Consider the following 18,085-nt stretch of genomic DNA (forward strand, 5'->3'; position numbering starts at 1 on the left):
TGTATTCACAAGCAACATTGTTAAGAGATCAATCCAAAGTCACGTCTCTGACTGGAGATATTAGATAGGCCTTATGCTGGTTGTAAATTGAAGACACACTAGTACCATGAAAGCATCACATCACTGTAACTCTGGTGATGTCATAGAACTGGGTGATGCCAAGAGTGTATTCAGGAGGAATAGGAAAGTATCCTAAGTATCGCTCCTCAGTATCCTAAGTCTCTCCTGTTTGGATCTCACCCCTGACATCAAATTACAGCAACCTGTAAGTCTCCTGTAATGGGTTTATCATACAGTTATACTGACAGCATATCATCACATGGTTGGCATGATATTATGCCTGTATAACACACACAGCCCTGCAAGTGGGAAGATAACACAGCTGATTACAAGGCACTCCACTCTATCCTTTGCTGCTGCTAGCCAAATACTCATGATTTCTGTTGCTTTGCAGGATCAGGCCTTGGAAAAGTAAACTGACCAATTTCACACTAGACCTTGATTGACTGCCAATTTATTTGGCCAGTGACCAGTACAAATCAAAAGCAAAAACTATTCAGTAAAACATTTAAGAATAAAATTGATCTAAATATAACAGGAATATCTCTAAGATTTAACATTTAAAATTGATCTAAATATAATAGGAATATCTCTAAATATCGGGTCTTGGTAACAGTAATCTCTGACCAATTTTACCCTAGACCTTTAATCCTGGTTTAGCCCTGTTCCCAAGCTGACATTCGACACTAAAATCGTAGAAGCATAGAGTTGGTTTCTATGATCGCATGATTCAAGTGCAGAATGTCAGTTTGGGGACAGAGCTAAACCAGGATTAAAAGTCTAGTGCGAAATCTCTCATAGACACAGTTCCAATGCAGATTCCTAAAACAGATGGGTATGCTTTGTCTCCCAAGAATTATAAGCTCATCATGTGCAGAGTTGTGACACCCACTTGCCATTTTCTGATACTGAGGAACATTACTCATATGAATGTCCTTGTGTCTATTTTGGGTCTTGCAGGGCCAATAGTAGAAACCAGGATGGACTGCATCCACAGTGGAATGCCAACCCCTACTGAGCCTACTGAATGTTCAGCAGCTGTGCATCAAGCTGCTCTACTGTGGATTGCCAACTCACTTCTTCTAGTCTGGCTCCTCTATCATTGCAAACTGCTTAACAAACAGTGGGCATGCACTCATAGGGATAGCTCCGCCTATGACCCTGTCTATCAGTGCACCTTTTCTTTTCTTTTCTTTTTCCTCAGTGCACCTTTCAAAGGCACAAGAGCACTGCTGAAACAACCAAGCTGCCAACTTTGTTTCCAGTATTCTTGGTACTGCTCAATAAATGTGTGGTTAGTGTTGCAGTTCTGTCTCTGTTTAATAGGGGTTCAGTAGATAAGTTCCCCCTGCCCCTGAATGACCTCAGTTGTCTTCAGTATGGGATTTGCATTAGAAAGGGGTGAGGGTGTTCATCAGAGTCTGCATGGTTGTGCCCCAGCAAGAGAAGAGGAAGGTTCTTCAGGTTATGCAATCCCTTTGATAATGTCTGGTGTTTTAGAAGCTATACAGTCTTTGGGACTACCTCTCCTGGTATACTCCATGAAGGGCATTATACTCAACTGATAAGAACTTGCTGATGGTCCCTGGCCTGAGAGATATCAGCTGTCCTCAACCAAGGCCAGGGCACCTGGTGGAACTATCTACCTAGTGACATCCATGCCCTGCAATACTTAATATAGTTCCACAGGGCATACAAGGCAGAAGTGTTCTGCCAGGTGCTTGGTTGAGGACAGTGGCAGTTTTCCATCTGCTAGCACTCCTGCTTTCCCCCCCTCCCCCCATGAGGCAGTGGCACATCTTGGCAGTTCCATCATCATCTTATTGATATTTACACTATGGTATGATGATTTTTAACTTTTAATTATAATTATGTAAAGCTTTTTTTTTATGTAAACTGCCTTGAGCCCCGTTCCACAGGGGAGGGTGGTCTAAAAATTTAATTTAATAAATAAATATGCAATGGGGTGGGGGATGGGAAGAAATGGAGCACAACGGATTGTTGGGCTGAATAAGAGTAGGTGATGGAATGAACTCCTTGAATGCAGTGGAAGGCTGGTGGGTAGGCGAGTGCCAGTGAAAACGACCTGTGAGACACCCAATTAGCATGACCAGCCCATTCTGAGTGACTGTTTGATGGTGCAAAATTTCAGCTGTGCCTTGGACTGCTTCCAGGACTCTCTTGTTACTAGACCCATACAGGGTTTGAACTGGGGACTTCAGGTATGCTACACCTTTGCATTTCCACTGCACTGTGCCTTTCTCTACAGTCCTTCCAGTCTAGGTATGTATTCCTGGTTTACAACAATAGAGCTGCTGGGGGATTCCAGATGCTCTGTTCTGTTTCATGCTATGTGCTCAGCTGAGTGTATGATTAGAGAACTACTTCAGAATGTATGAAGTCTAGCCCTGCCTCCTTCTTCTGTTTTGATTCTAACTGGCCTATTGCTGGCCAAAAGGTGAGCGTTAGGTTCTCACCATTGTTCTTGACAAGATCTGAACTCATGCTTCCAGTTTGCCACATATGTGATTTTCTATATTGAATTATTTGGAAGGTGACAGAAATGCCTTCTGTGAATGTGTTGGCAAACACCCTCTTACTGCTGCCCTGAGTGTTTGCATTCCCTTTCTCTGGCAACCCCACCTCCAAGAGCTGATCTCTTGTATGGGATTGATCGTGAACATTTCTGTCACAGTTACATCTAGCACATGATCTAGGTGGCATATGGCTTAAGTGACCATGGTTCCTTCTGTCTGTCTGTTTTGCAAAAGGTAACATGGTTGCAGGAGGGGATGCAAATCCAGGTCTACAGAGCACCCTAGAATGTCACTCCATTTAGCCCACCCTGTATGTGGGCTGCTGTTTCCATTTGTTGCCTCTTTTATTGTGTTTTGTGGGGAGATTGTGGTAGTATAACTAGAGGAAGGTGGGCTGGCATCAGTATTACCTGGCTTCTTCCATCTGTGATTCCCACAGTGATGCTATATGCATGCCTGAATGTTGGTAGGATCCAGCACAGGGTTTCCATACATGAAAGGACTTCTGCCTGTGAAACATGACTTTCTCAGCTCTTCCCTCCAATGGCAGCCTGAAATACCCCCTGAAATCCTGTTCCTGGGAAGAGGAAACCCCAAGAACAGGATTGGGCTGTTGTGGAAGCTGGGATACTTACATGAACAAAAATCCTTGCACTGACAGAAATAATCTACTGGATCCAACCCCATGATTGGTGGATTCCAGCAATGTTATTATGGACTTGTGCAATTTCAGTGCTCTCCATACCTTGGAGTTAGGTCTTTTTCATACATATGTTCCCTCTACTGAGTGAGCATAAGGTGCTGTCATATTATGCAGTGTAACTGGGTGCTGAACATATGGTGCAGTGGTACCTGGCATTTAGAACTGAACTGCCAGTCATTTTACGCTGCCAACTGAAACTGCAAACTTTAAATACCACTGAGACTCTTTCAGGTAGTGAAAGGCAGGGTGTACATCCAATCTCTTTTTCTTCTTCAACATCATCTCTCCATACATAACATTCCACAACACAAAACTCTGGTGTCTTATCCTTAGGATATATACTACCAGGGCTTTTATTGTAGCAGGAATTCATTTGCATATTAGGCCACACACCCCGATGTAGCCAATCCTCCAGGAGCTCACAGGGCTCTTAGTACAGGGCCTACTGTAAGCTCCAAGAGGATTGGCTACATCAGAGGGGTGTGGCCTAATATGCAAAGGAGTTCCTGCTACAAAAAAAGCCCTGTATACTACTATGGTGCCTTTTTCACCAAGTGAGGAGGGAATTCTCATAATGGCAGGGAATTCAGCCTATAGTATGAATTCATTTTTGCAAATAAATAAATATTTGAAGGTTCTTAATTTGTCCCTCTTTTGTGTTTACTTTTTAGGTTTCATGGCAAGCATACAGAGAAACCCTCAATTATCCCAGTATGCATCTCAGCAAAGTGGACCTTCCATGTCACCACATCCTTCCCCTGGAGGGCAAATGCATTCTGGAATTGGTAGCTTTCCACAGAGTAATTCAAGTGGTACTTATGGAACTCAGATAAACCAATATGGGCCACAAGGTAAAATAATTAACACATTGGTGACATGGTTTTAATCTGTCTTTAATCATTCTTTTAAAATATTGCTTATTTTGTAGAAAATTTTGTTCACCAAAAAGGCAACATACCTACCTTTTATTTTTATATGTGTAAAGCTTCATTTGTGGATATCTTGGGAAATATTAGAACATTCTTAGCCTTTCAGGGGTTTTTTAATAGTACCTGAATTTTTTTTAAGGAGTATTCTCCTTTTTTGAGAAAAAATAACAAGCATTTGTTATGCTGTTTCTGTGCTTGGAGTACTGATCAGCACTAACTATACACCTTCTTACTATTGTTATACATTCTGAGCCTGGGGACTTGTAGCCTCTCTTGGTTATTAGGTTTGCGATTGGTAGCAGTTGGTACATCCTTGGATATGGGCAGGAGAAGATTACTTTTTCCTGGAAAAGTGAAGGCTTCTGGTTATCTAGTATATTTTCTTGGGAAAAGAGGAAATTCTCTCCCATATGAAAAATCTGGGGAAAGAGGCAAGTTCCTCAATGCTTCAATCTTTTCTATTTTTAAATTTCATTTTGATGAACATCTGGGTCCTGGGTAAACTTTTCTTCCATAGGCGTTCTTGAGATTTTGGGTGAGGGGTTACCTCAGTTTAAAATTCATGTGGGTTTTGAGTTCCATTACAATTTTTTATATATGGATATCTTCTGGAGAAGAGTTGGATTCAAGTTCAGTAGCACATTAGAGACCAACAAGATTTGGGGTGGGATTAGAAGTTTTCAAGAGTCAAAGCTCCCTTCATCAGCAAAGATAGAGTTGACTCTCAAAAAATTGCTTATGTCTTTTATATGTTTTATACTCATGCATATGCATGAGAATGTAAGCTGCCCTGAGCCCGTTTCGACAGGGAGGGCAGATTATAAATAGAATTAAATAAATAAATAAAAGTTCATACTCCCCAAATCTTGTTGGTCTCTAAGGTGCTACTGTACTTGAATCTAGCTCTTTTTACTGCAGACCAACACAGCTACCAGCTGGAACTATCTGCAGAAAAGTTATTCTAAAAGCTTTCCTATGGAGAAAAATGTTTCATAGCAATTAGATCCATAAATAATATACATAAGAAATTAGTAGTCCAATCCTGACATATGGAGGCTGTCTGCTCAAACATGGGCATAACTGAGGCACTTCTAGTTCACTTCCTAAGGACTTTGGCACACTCGGGCATGAGAAGGGGGGAGAGAAGAAGCGTAGCTTGCTGCATGTGAGACCGTCACCATGGCAACTCCACTGGGGTGCGACTCCCAAGTCTGAGGCAACAGGAGGGGAGGGGCCTCCCAGGGCTGCCTGATTGGCCAGTCCTGGCGCAGGCACTGTGGCACATGACAGTCAGGGTGGGGAGAGGCTGCTTGCCTGTCTCTCGCCTACCCCTGATAGAGAACTGTGCCAATCACAGGCATATGGCCCAAGTCAAAAGAAAGAAGTCCTGCTGACGTGGGGAGGGGAAAGGAGTGAGGCTAGGCATGTGCATGCACGAGAGAGATGTCTGGCTCGTTTCTGAGGTGGGGGGAGGGGAAGTGCAGAGCTGCAGTATTGGCCAGTCCCACAGCTGCGCCTATCCACTGTCAGAGACTTGTGCCATTGGCAAGTAGATGAGTGGAGTCATGTGCCCTCCCAGCGAGCCATAAACAAACAGAAAACATATAGTGCAGGAGTCTGCAGTCAGAAAAGCCAGGCAAAATGTGGGTATTGGAACGAGCAGACAGAATCCCGGCATTCCATCAAGTCCCACAGAAAAGCCCTCCCTGTCAGGAACTTGGAGTCCCTCCCTGATGCCCTCCGCTACTTGCGGGGAACCTCTACCCCGATGACAGCAGAACACAGGGTGCTAGGCACCAGCCTGGTGCCCATTGCATTGCCTCCCCCTGGCACTCCCCTCTGCTCTGTGTCATGAGCGCAGCAGCCCCGTGAGGTTGGGCAGTGATGCATCTGGCCCCAGACTGCACACCTGCTCATGGGATGAAGGGGGAAAAGACCCTCAGGCTCCCCTGTCCAGGCTCTCGGTGAGGTGGCTCATTTCCCCCCTTGCCCCTCCCAAGCAAGCACACTCGCCCTCTTAGACATTCCCTGAGAAGCCCACAGACAGAGTGGCAGAAGGGGGGAAGAGGAGCAGATAGGAGCATGAAGCAGAAGGGAGACAAAGTGGAGACACATCTAAGGCTTTATTATGCAGGAACCAGGTGGAAGTTGGAAAGTCCTGCAGGGCACGAGGCTCCACTATGAGAGGAGGGCAGGAACAGCTGTCTGAGTAGAGCGAAGGGGGGACTCAGACTCGCTATCACTGGAAGCCTCTCTGTCAGATCTCCACCTGAAATCATAGAAAAAGATCCAGACCATCTGGGGAGGAGTGCCAAGCCACCTGTAGCCAGGGTCAGCAGAGGGGTGTGTGTGTAACAGAACACCCCCCCTCAGCACAGGAGGAAACCAGCTGACGCTCACCCTCCTGTCCTGGGTTGCTGTGGTCCTAGGTTGCTTGCAGTTCATCAGTCATGGCAGCATGAGGCAGGTTTTGGCCAGGGACTGCCTTAAAGAGACAGTCACTGACCTGCCTCCTCGCAGGCATCGAAGCAGCAGCTGCTCCCTCCCCCCCACACACACACCCATTGCCCTGCCAGGGGTGGGAATGAGGCAACGGACAGACCATCTCTGTGGAATTCGGGGGGACTCCAGCGGCATGCAGGAGCCACAGGAACGAGCTGCATGGCTCCCCACCCAGCTACGAATGAGGGGGTGAGGCAAGGTTGGGGTGCATGCTCACACTTACCTTTCTTCATGCAGCCAGCCTTGTGTGCTGAGCGTCTAGAGGTCAGGTACCTGTTTGGACTTGGAAACTGAGAGGTTAGACACAGAGCAGAGACTTCGCTCTCCTCCTTGCATGTCAAAGAGTTTGCCCTGTACTATCTGTGCCCTCTCTGTGCAGTGCCACCACCAGTGCCTTGCCCTCACTCTAAGCCCACACAGCAAGGAGCTCCAAGACATAGTCCTGTGCCAAGTGCCCTACCTAAGGAAGTGTGTGAGGCCACACCAGAAGGTTATTTAGGAGGAGGGGAGAGGCGATTGGGTGTCTGGGAGGGGGCACGAGGGGATTGGTGAGGCAATTAAACGGCTCCCTGAGGGGTTTGCAAGCTCCTGCAGCGGCTGCAGTGACCTTTGTTTTCTGCTTCAACATGTGTCTATGGGATACGCCAGCATTTTCCTTGGCATAACTTTATGCCTCTCGCAAGGGGCGTTCCTGGGCTGAAATGCCTTAGGAAGCTGACTAATACTAGCCACGCCCCTGGGGCAGCCTCTACGAATGCCGGTATGGCTGCCTACAACCCACTTTTGCCGCAGGTTGGGCGCAGCGTCCCTCCACCAGCAGCCATAGACGGGCGCAACTCCCATTTGCACTGGCTTGGAGGGACTTAGAATGGCACAACTCACATTTACACCAACGTAGCAGTTAGTTCGCTTCCAAAGCATTCTCCTCCTCCCCCAGGATTGTGCTGTAAATGACTTTCGGGCCAGTACTTACATTCCTTCACACTTAGCTGTAGCATTAGTTTGTCATCAGATTTCGGATGCTGATTAAAATAAAGTAGGGCAGGTTGCATCCTACCAGCTACAAGTAAGGAACCTGTGAAAGCACATTTCCCATCATTCCACTGTGACCCCCAGAACTCCAGTGCTGAGTGGAGAATCCTCCTGGACAAAAATGGCAGATGGCACAAGGGGCTGCAGGGGTTTCTACTTAAAAGAATAGATTATGTGTGTATTGTGTTACTATCAGTTTTTCTAAGTTTTTAGTACTTTTTCATTACTCAACTCTTGCAATTGTAACGGCTGCAGGTCAGCACCATACAGTCCACAGAAATGTCACCTGAATATATTTTATCATAAAGTATTCTCATTTCCTTTCTGGGGAGCAGCCAGCTGGCAGTCATTAGTGGGCAGGGTTCATAATGTTAGGTAACAAGGAGCTTGTGCATATTCAGTAGCTACCACATTATAAGTGTCAGCTTAGCTCTTAATGTATGAGTGCCAGAATTTGGCAGCGCTGCAGCTAAACCTCTAAAATGTGGCAGATTTTTCTTGTAGAGCAATAGCCACAACTACTGCACTTAGTCTTGGCTTAGATCCATGTGGCTATAAAATGATAGCTCACTGACAGTGGAAGTGTCTTTTGAAACAGTTTGCCTTTTTATGTCTAGCACAGATGGTTCAGTTTAGTGATAGTTCATTGGCAATTAGTGCTTAATTTTGAAAAAGTATGCTGCTTCTGCATTTATTCACCTGTTTCTATACCATTCTTCATTTTGTTTCAAACTGGTCTTCCCAACTTTCCATTAAAAGGCCTGCAAGGAGGTTAACTAAAAGAAAAATATAAAATCATAAACAACAAAATAAAATGACAAAGCAGCACAGCAAAACATGGCAATGGCTACCCATTTTGTCCACCATAAGATAAAAATGGGACGAACAATATACAGCCAAATAAGCATGTCGACTCTGTGGATCAGATGGATTCCTGCATAATCTAGAATTATAATGAAGGAGCCACAGATAATCACTACTCAACTCCTTTTTGTGTGTCACAGCTTGTTACACTTCCAATAACTTTATGTCTGTCTAGGAAACAGAAGAATGAGTTACTGTCTAGATGTATAATAAAACCATTGCAATAGAATTTCACTGTGTGCCAAAACTGTGCACAGATTTACTGATCCTGCATTCTTGTTGTGTCCATTTGCTTTTGCATAGCCAGCCTTGTCCACCTGTGGCAAACAGCTACCAATTTAGTCCAGAATAGATAACTACTTGAAATAAACATGTATAATAAATAATAGTAATGCACACTCCACAACAGTAGTCAAATGAAACATAGCCAACATAAAGAATATGAACGTATTAATTCACACACGTCTGCAACACTTCTTATGTAAAGGGGGAGCAGCTTCATCCAGGTTCCGCTTTATTCTACAGCTCCTAATGCTGCACGACATATTGTTTTTGAGGTTCCCTCAGCTCTCGGCAACCTTTTAAAAAGGAAACTGCTATTGAAGGGAAAGGCAAGAGATATCTACTTTTGCAATCTCCAACTGTTTGTAGGAGCTTGGATCCAGTACACTGTCACTGAGCAAATATATGCTTTCTCAGCATCAAGGTAGATACCATTTTCTCACTCTCAGTATGGATATGAATAATTGATAGCAGAAGTACAAATTAGATAAATTGGAATATGGACCTGGCTTTGTGTTGTGATCTACAGCATACTCCTCAAATGTTAAGAAAGAAGAGGCTTGCATTCTGCAGATGGTCAGTGGAAGCACACTCCATCTTGTGACTACTCAGGAATAATTTATAGTGCCCATGGGGAAGCTGCCAAATGCATCACTGTCTCAGCACTACAAGGCGGGTATAACATTTGAAAGCCTCTTGCCCCATATGTGAGCACTTGTTTCCACACTAGCTCTAGCAGGCACTAGAAATGTGTGGTTCTGGCATGAAAATGTTATGCTTATTTGGCCAATGCAGAAGGTAAGAGAATGTTAAATGTTGAGGCTGCCACACTGAGCAGTCCAAAGGCAAGTGCTTTTTAGCAGCTTCTGCACAGAAATGTTTGAATTGGCCCTGAGAGGCTTATTTGAAGAACTATAGCTAGTGATATGAAACCTTCATTTCCACAGCATTTCTTACTGCAGTTTTATTGACTCATCCTTTGTGAATTTGTATAGCTTTCAAGCTTGTCTGAAATGTTAGTTCTGACTGAATACAATCCCTAATAAAGTGTAGTTGATGTTTGCCAAACTCACTTAGGCATACTGTAAACTTTTTGAACCAGTTGTTGGAATTTCTTACTAGCCAAATTCTTATCTCACTTTAGTTGAAACCCACTGATCTTTGTTTCAATATTTCACTAATTACCTGTTGTTATTAGGTATAATGTACTGATATTGGTCTACATTACTTTTGTTTGTCTGTATCCCCCCCCCCCCCCCCGATATAAAAATGTTTTATACTTAGCTACAGGATTTTTCTTTGTTTCTGATTCGGAACATTGAAGTAATTTGGTCCATTGTCAATCAAAATATATACTTTTTAAAATGCTGTTCATTGTCTTTCAAGCCTTTTTGGCCGGGTTTCCTATACTGGATTGTCTGATTCAAAGAGTTATACCTTCAGTGGAAATTCCAATGTGGACAAAGCTATATTTGTTGAATGATATTAGGATTGTGTAGCTATCATGCTAGTTTTTAGGCCTAAAATATTGTTTGCCTGTCATACCAAAAATGGAGCTGAATATGCAGTCCATCAAGGGAAAAGTGGAATATTTATGCCCCCCACTTCAACAAACCTAGTTCCATCTACCTAAAGTGCAGCCAGAATAAAGGAATAAAGCTGTACCCGTTATTGTGGGATTTTAAATGGAATAGCTAAAGGCTTCTGCTGTGTCTATGTCAGTCCTGTGAAAATTTTAAAAAAGGCTAATAAATCCCCAGGTCCCAGCAGGGGTTCTCCCCCTTTCCCAGGCTTCTTCCCGCCCCCAATCAGCTGGCTGGCGGGGGGGGGGGGAGCCTTGCTCCCATAGCCACCATGTGACTTTCAACCTCAGGAGGCTTCAGTCTCCGATTGAAAGGCTTCCTCTTGGGATGGTGTGTCTGTGTTACTTTGAAGAAGTTGGCAGCAACTCGTGAGTAGAGATGCCAATCCCTCACTTCAGAGTCGCCAGAAACGGTGGGGGGGGGAGGGAAATGTCTGCTGAGCACTTCATTATTCCCTATGTGGAGATCGATTCTCATAGAGTATAATGAGGAATTGATCTGGAGGTATTGGGGACTCTGGGGGAGCTGTTTTTTGAGGTAGAGGCACCATATTTTCAGTATAGCATCTAGTGCCTCTCCCCAAAATACCCCCCAAGTTTCAGAACGATTGGACCAGGGGGTCCAATTCTATGAGCCCCAAAAGAAGATGCCCCTATCCTTCATTATTTCCTATGGAAGAAAGGCATTTAAAAAGGTGTGCTGTCCCTTAAAATGGGATGGCCAGAACTCCCTTGGAGTTCAGTTATGCTTGTCACACCCCTGCTCCTGGCTCCGCCCCAATGTCTCCTGGCTCCACCCCAAAAGTCTCTTGGCTCCACCCCAAAGTCCCCAGATATTTCTTGAAGTGGACTTGGCAACCCTACTCAGAAAACACAATAAATTTTGCATACTGTACTTTTGGAGTGCCTGGATAGAAATTATGTTTGTTCTTTCCAGCTGTTGTGCTGTTGCTCCCCCAAACACATATTTATTTATTTATTTTATTTAATGGACTTATATCCCGCCCTTCTCACCGAAGTGTCTCAGGGCGGCTCACAACATAATGATTCATACAATTCCATTTAAAACATTTACAGATACAATAAAGCATAGTTAATAAAACAAGATAAAATAAAGCCAGCGGTCTATAAAAGCATTTTGTTCCATCCAAAGATGTTCCATCCAAAGTATCAGTTAGGTGTTATAGGCCTGCCGGAAGTATGATATACATACCATAGATGCTTTTTGCCTATAGTTTGAATGGTGCCATGAGCATCTTGTCTATCAGCTCCTGTATCTATGTACCCATGACAGAAAAGGTACTTGTGCCACCATTCATATATTGAAAAAATCATAGTTTTCCCAAACATGGACTTGAAGAGACAAATAATAAAATAGACACAGGATCAGTCAGTCATGTCTAAGTCATGTTCTTGAGTTCTGTTTATTTGTTTGTTTTATTGGATTTATATCCTGCCCTCCCCGCCGAAACAGGCTCAGGGCGGCTCACAATACATGGCATACAATAAAACATTTACATTAAAAAGCATTAAAAACCGTTTAAGAACAATTTGGTGCTAGTTTCAGTACAGATTAAGATGGTGTTCAGTGATATTAAGCATCCACTAGGTCTAACATCTCTGTAATGGAGTTCAGCGTCTCAGTTAAATGCTAACTGAAACAGTGTCATCTTACAGGCCTTGCAGAATTGGGCAAGGACTTAGTATCCAACTCTAACATCCAAATAAGAAATTTAGTAAGGGACTATGAAGCTTTATTAAGGGACTATGAAGCTATATTAAGTAAAGGACTATGAAGCTTTATTTTTTTTTATTTATTAAAACATATTTTGTCTTTCCTTGTTGTTTAAGATAGCTTATATAGGTTGAGCACTAGAACCCTTATTTTTTTAAATTAATTTTTTTTAAATTAATCCTTCTTTAAATTAACTACGTGACAGAATTTTGGAAGTATTTAAAATGGGGGGGAGGGGGGAGAGAGAATCTTTCAGCACTTTTCCAGTATTTACCATTGGTGATTTTCAGCAAGTCCACTTTAAGTTTTTTGTCTTCCATGTGTCCTTCCCGTGATCTATATGGAAGCCCTCTGTAGAATTTATATCACTTTTAAATGTTTTGCTATTAAGAATAGTGATATCATTTATTTTATAATTATCTAAAATTAAGACACTTCATTAAAAATATGAAACAACTTGTCCAAATAGATTTACGGTCTAATATATAACATTCAGTATGAAATGTATTTGACTTCTTGCCAAATAGGCTTATATAAAGAAGCAAATGTCACCTGTAGGATTCTTCCTTCTTACCGGCAATGAGGCCAATAGTTTTAAAAGGGTACAGCTCTATTTAGGATTGCAGTGTTAATTTATGAAGGAGGAGACGAGTCACTTGGACATAGGCAGGGCTTTTTTGGTAGAAAAAGCCCAGCAGGAACTCATTTGCATATTAGGCCACACCCTCTGACAGCACCAAAGTTTCACATGGGGCTTTTTTGTAGAAAAAGACGGCATGAACTTATTTATATATTAGGCCACATACCCTGAAACCAAGCCAGCCAGAACTGTGTTCCTGTACGTTCCTACACAAAAAAAGCCCTGGACTTAGGTACAAAAAAACCTTCAGGATTTCCCTCTTTCAGGCCTAAGAATTCGGGTCTTTGGTGAAAACCTTAATATGTCCATTATCTTCCAGGACTTTATTCCTCTAGACTAATCCCTGTTATCCAGTTTTCTAGAGACTTCAGTGACTTTTTTATGAGGCTTCAAGTTCTTGGATTCAGTTCTAATTTGTGGAAATGAATTAGAATCTGAAATTCATTGGCTGAAGAGAAGAGGGCTGCTTGCAAGTGTTCAAAAGCTGCTGTGCCAACCTTTACCCAGCTGAAGAGTGTGGGCTCTTGCACTTGGCTGCCTGATACGTCCAGCTGACGGGGGCTGGCTCAGCATCTGCTGCCTTCATTGCATCTAATGGTGCATCCATCTGTTTACTGTCAAAGCCATTGCCAAAAAATTACTAATCTATTAGAGAAACATGAAAATACATTTGTACTTCTCATTCCTGTTTTTTCCCTGTCATTTATTGCTGGTATTTATTTGTTTGTTTATTGAGGTATTTAGGAATATATACATATATATATTTCTGAAAGGTTACCATGTTCCTATCCTCCAACCTATTTTAATAAAGCCACTTTGACAGTGAAGAGATACCACCAATATATGTGGTTGGTGCCTATTCTGGTGGTATCTTGTGTACCCCCAACAAGCAAAAATGAGAGTAACAAGCTCCTTAACACCCCTGGTCACATACCCTGGAGCTTTTTTCAGTACTGCTTGTTGATTGACAAATTGATTCTACAGTGGAATATAATTTGATTCAGACTGGAGGACGTTGTATCGTTGGGACATAAATACATATGCACTAAAAACAGACTTTCTTGCCTGAAGGCAGAAGGTGTTTGAGTGATCAAAAGATAACATTTTTGGTGTTTGCTGTGAGTCAGTGGCTTGTTTAACAAAAATATATACTACCTTTGTGCTTTAATAGCTAGGGGAGATCATCTTACTTAAGGAAATTGACTGCAACTTCTCATAATATATGTAAAAGGAGTAGTTACAATCTAAAAACTGTAATCATATCTGAAGATCCATTGTGAATGTCTCTGAGCCTTGAACAAGAGATCCCTATTAGAACTCAAAGGGATCAAATGCATGGCAAAGACTATTTGTCTTGTGTTACTCTGAATGCAATACTTATTTGAAATTAACAGTAATATGTTGTCTGGGGCTCGTCCAATTCAAGAAATATCTGGGGACTTTGGGGGTGGAGCCAGGAGACATTGGGGCGGAGCCAGGAACAAGAGTGTGACAAGCATAATTGAACTCCAAGAGAGTTCTGGCCATCACATTTAAAGGGACAGCACACCTTTTTAAATGTCTTCCTTCCATAGGAAATAATGAAGGATAAGGGCACCTTCTTTTGGGGCTCATAGAATTGGACCCCCTGGTCCAATCGTTTTGAAATTTGGGGGATACTTTGGGGAGAGGCACTAGATACTATATTGAAAATTTGGTGCCTCTACCTCAAAAAACAGCTCCCCCAGAGCCCCCGAAACCTCCAGATCAATTCCCCATTATACCCTATGAGAAGACGTTTCCCTCTCCCCCCCCGCCCCCCCCCCTTTCTGGGAAATCTGATGCAGGAGACAGAACTCACTCACCTCCGGAGGTGCAAAGGCACATGGTCCTTTGGGGGCGTGGCTGGGCTCCCCTCCCTTCACCGGCCAGCTGACTGGGGGCGGGAAGCAGCCTGAGAAAACGGAAGAGCTCTGGCTGCTGCGATCGGGGCTGGGTGGGAAGGGCTGCCGTTCTCCCCCTCCCCCCCCCGCTTTCCCTTTTATGGCCAGCGGGAGGAGGAGGCTCCAAATCGGGGGTCTCCAGGCCTAGCGGGGGATTTGGGACCCCTAGCTCGTGAGCTGTACCACCTATGCCACATAGATCTTCACTGCTTCTATGTAGTGATAACAGGAGGTGCTTTTCCAGGGGAAAAGAAAGAACAGGTACAGCAAGCATGTATGACATATGAAGATATTAATGCTTAATGTAGAGTACATATGGGGAGATTCAGTTGTGGGTTGTTAACACACACATAGTGATACTTGCAAATACAAAACAAACAGTGAAGCCATACAATATCATGAAGAATTTGATTGTGGCCACAGAGTTTTAGATAGAATGCTGTGTGAAAGTGGAGTATCTATAACAAGTTCTGTCAAGAAATTATTTATCTGCAACACTGGAAGCATTGATTACCTTTGGCTGTATTACCTGAGGCTGTGTTCCAGCATCAGTTGGGCATGAAGTATGGGATAACAAGAAGTTAGCTTTAGAAGATAAATAAATCTGAAGACTTATACTTGTTTTTAACCATGTTGCAGAACTCCAGTGTGTCAACACATACATCCTTGTTTTTTAAATGTGTACAGTGTTGTTCAACAGGGATGGGCACAGATGAAAACCCTGGTTTGGTCTGGGGCTTGCAAGCCAGGTAGCCCCAGACCAGACCTCTGAGCCCAAAACCTTGCCCAAACAGAACCCATTCAGGTGGTGTCAGGCCCCGCTTCCAGTGTTCTGGATTACCCAGAAGCAATGAGCACCCATCAATTCTGGGTAATGTTGGCCCCTGGCATGCCCATGTTTTCCAGAAGTGATGCAAGCGCATTGGTGACATGCTTGCATCACTTCAGGAAGATGCAGGCATGCCTGGGCGGGGGCCAATGCCAGCCGGAAGTGGTGGGCATATATCATGCCGAATGCAATCTTGAGCCCACCTGTAAAGCTTGGGGTGAGTGTCCAGGAAAGGTACCTTCCCCTGAACTTGGCTTTCAAGCCTTAAACAGGGCAAAGTCCAGGCTACACTTTGGCTCAGTGTTCGGGTCTGTGCCCATTCCTATTGTTTAATTTCCTTTGAAAGTGATGGTCACATATATTTTAACTGGGAAAGGCTTGTAATGGGGTAATGGGAAATATAGCTATAGCATGTTTCTTGAGTATGAACTAATTATGCTAGTATTCTGGCAATGCCAAAATAAATCACATTTTAAATACATAAAAGGCATGGGGTATGGGATATATCTTTCAACATGCCCATTTCTTACCATAAGAAATATAGGAAGACAGTGAAGGGAAACTTTCTTAGGAAAACTCTTTTCAAAGAGTACAAAGAGCAAGGAAGATTTGCCACCGCAATCTGTATTTCACTGTTCTCATCCTAGCTAGATCCTCTTGAATTCTTCCCTCTTTTATTTATTGTTGTGTTTTGGTATTTACTTGGTCCTTTTTTCCTCCACTCTTACTCCAAGGAGCTCAGGGCAGCATACATGGTTCCCCGCCTCCATTTTACCCTCATAACCCTGTGAAGATGGTTTGACTGAGAGAAAGCAACTGGCCAAGGTCACCCAGCATGTATCATGGCAGACTGTGGATTATGGTTTGCACCAGATCCTAGTCCAAAACTTTAGCTACTATACAATGCTGCTGTTTTTGCTCCCATGCTTCTTTTTGCTTATTTCATACTTTTTAGCCAGGGCCCTGATGCTGCAGAATGAATAGTTGCCATGTCTTTCCTGCTTTTCTTCATGCCTCTAGCTTTCACACCTTCTCACTAGTAAGATAAATGCATCACTTTGCATTGTCTGGATATGGAGAACACAAATACCTAGTAGATATTGGATGAAACAGTGAGATGTCTCTGCTCACATCTTGCACAGCTTGAATAACTTCATTGCACAACAGATTTTCCAGCAGACTGTTTCAGTAAATCCAAAGTTGTAACTTCATTTTCCTCTGTTATATTGTTTTGTTTAGGAAACTACTCCAGGCAGCCAACGTACTCTGGAGTGACCAACACAAGTTACAGTGGCCCAGGACCTGGTATGGGTATAAATGCCAACAACCAGATGCATGGACAGGGGCCAGGCCAGCCTTGTGGTACCATGCCTCTGGGAAGAATACCGTCAGCTGGGATACAGAGCAGACCGTTTCCTGGAAACATGAGCAGTATGACCCCCAGTTCTCCAGGCATATCTCAGCAGGGAGGCCCAGGGATGGGACCACCCATGCCAACTGTGAACCGTAAGGCACAGGAGGCAGCTGCAGCAGTGATGCAGGCTGCTGCAAACTCCGCCCAGAGCAGGTATGCATCCAGGGGAAAGGCTCTGAAGCATTTGAAAATGTATTTGACATACTAGAGATGGTTAGAAAGTAAAGAGATGAATGTGCAAAAAAGAGACTGCTGTAATTGGAGCAAGAAATCAGAATGATACTGGCGGGTATTTATCATTTCAACCTTGTATTTAACTACAAATATAAATATTTACAGCAGGAAGTATCATGGTTTTGTGATGACACTTAAAAATCAAAATTTTACCCCTTGCAATTCTGAAAGGAGATGCTTAAATATACACAAGTGGTACCACCAATTGACCAAGAGGAGAGTGGGGCGTGGAATGCATAGAGGAGCATCTTGAATGGAATCCTTGTTGCCTCCTGAGCATTTAAAGCTTCCAAAATACTTTTCATTATCCAATGACTCATGAACATGAGCCACTGGAGATAAAAGCATCCCCTTAACTAACTAGAATATCTGATGTATAACCTGAAGGGCAAAGCTGGGATTTAAGTTTAAATTATGGATATCTAGTCCTATAGTCATGCTAATCCAGGAAGCTTCCTACTGAATAATAATATAAGAAATTATTCATCAGCACAATCACTCATAAACTACTTACTCTAGAATAAATTTCCCATGTTCCTTTGCTGTCTACTGGATTAAGACAGAATACCAAATTATTGGATTTCAAACTGTATGCAGTTCAGAAGAACTATGGAAATAGAATTATCTTCTGTGTGCATCACACAGATTTTTTGTTTTCCATAGGAATCTGTACAAAAAACATGCACTTTGTATTGCTTGGGATCCTGGTCTGTTTGTGTATTGTAGACTGCTGAAATAAACACGGGTCTTACTAGAAAAAAATGGAATTTTGTAAAATATTTTGTAAGATAGTGCCACCTTAAAAATGTGTGCATGCATA

General features: G+C 43.1%; 1 protein-coding gene across 10 annotated transcripts in view; it reads left to right on the forward strand.

Annotated features, from left to right (window-relative positions):
* Positions 1 to 18,085, forward strand: part of ARID1B (AT-rich interaction domain 1B) — a 670,312-nt gene that overhangs the window by 527,663 nt on the left and 124,564 nt on the right. For all 10 annotated transcript variants that reach the window (XM_060241209.1, XM_060241219.1, XM_060241263.1 and 7 more), the window contains 2 exons: positions 3,972 to 4,151; positions 16,857 to 17,184. In XM_060241209.1, the coding sequence (XP_060097192.1) occupies positions 3,972 to 4,151; positions 16,857 to 17,184 (508 nt within the window). The remainder of the gene's footprint in view (positions 1 to 3,971; positions 4,152 to 16,856; positions 17,185 to 18,085) is intronic.

Source organism: Heteronotia binoei, chromosome 1, assembly GCF_032191835.1.
Source record: "Heteronotia binoei isolate CCM8104 ecotype False Entrance Well chromosome 1, APGP_CSIRO_Hbin_v1, whole genome shotgun sequence".
NCBI classification, from domain to species: Eukaryota; Metazoa; Chordata; class Lepidosauria; order Squamata; family Gekkonidae; genus Heteronotia; species Heteronotia binoei.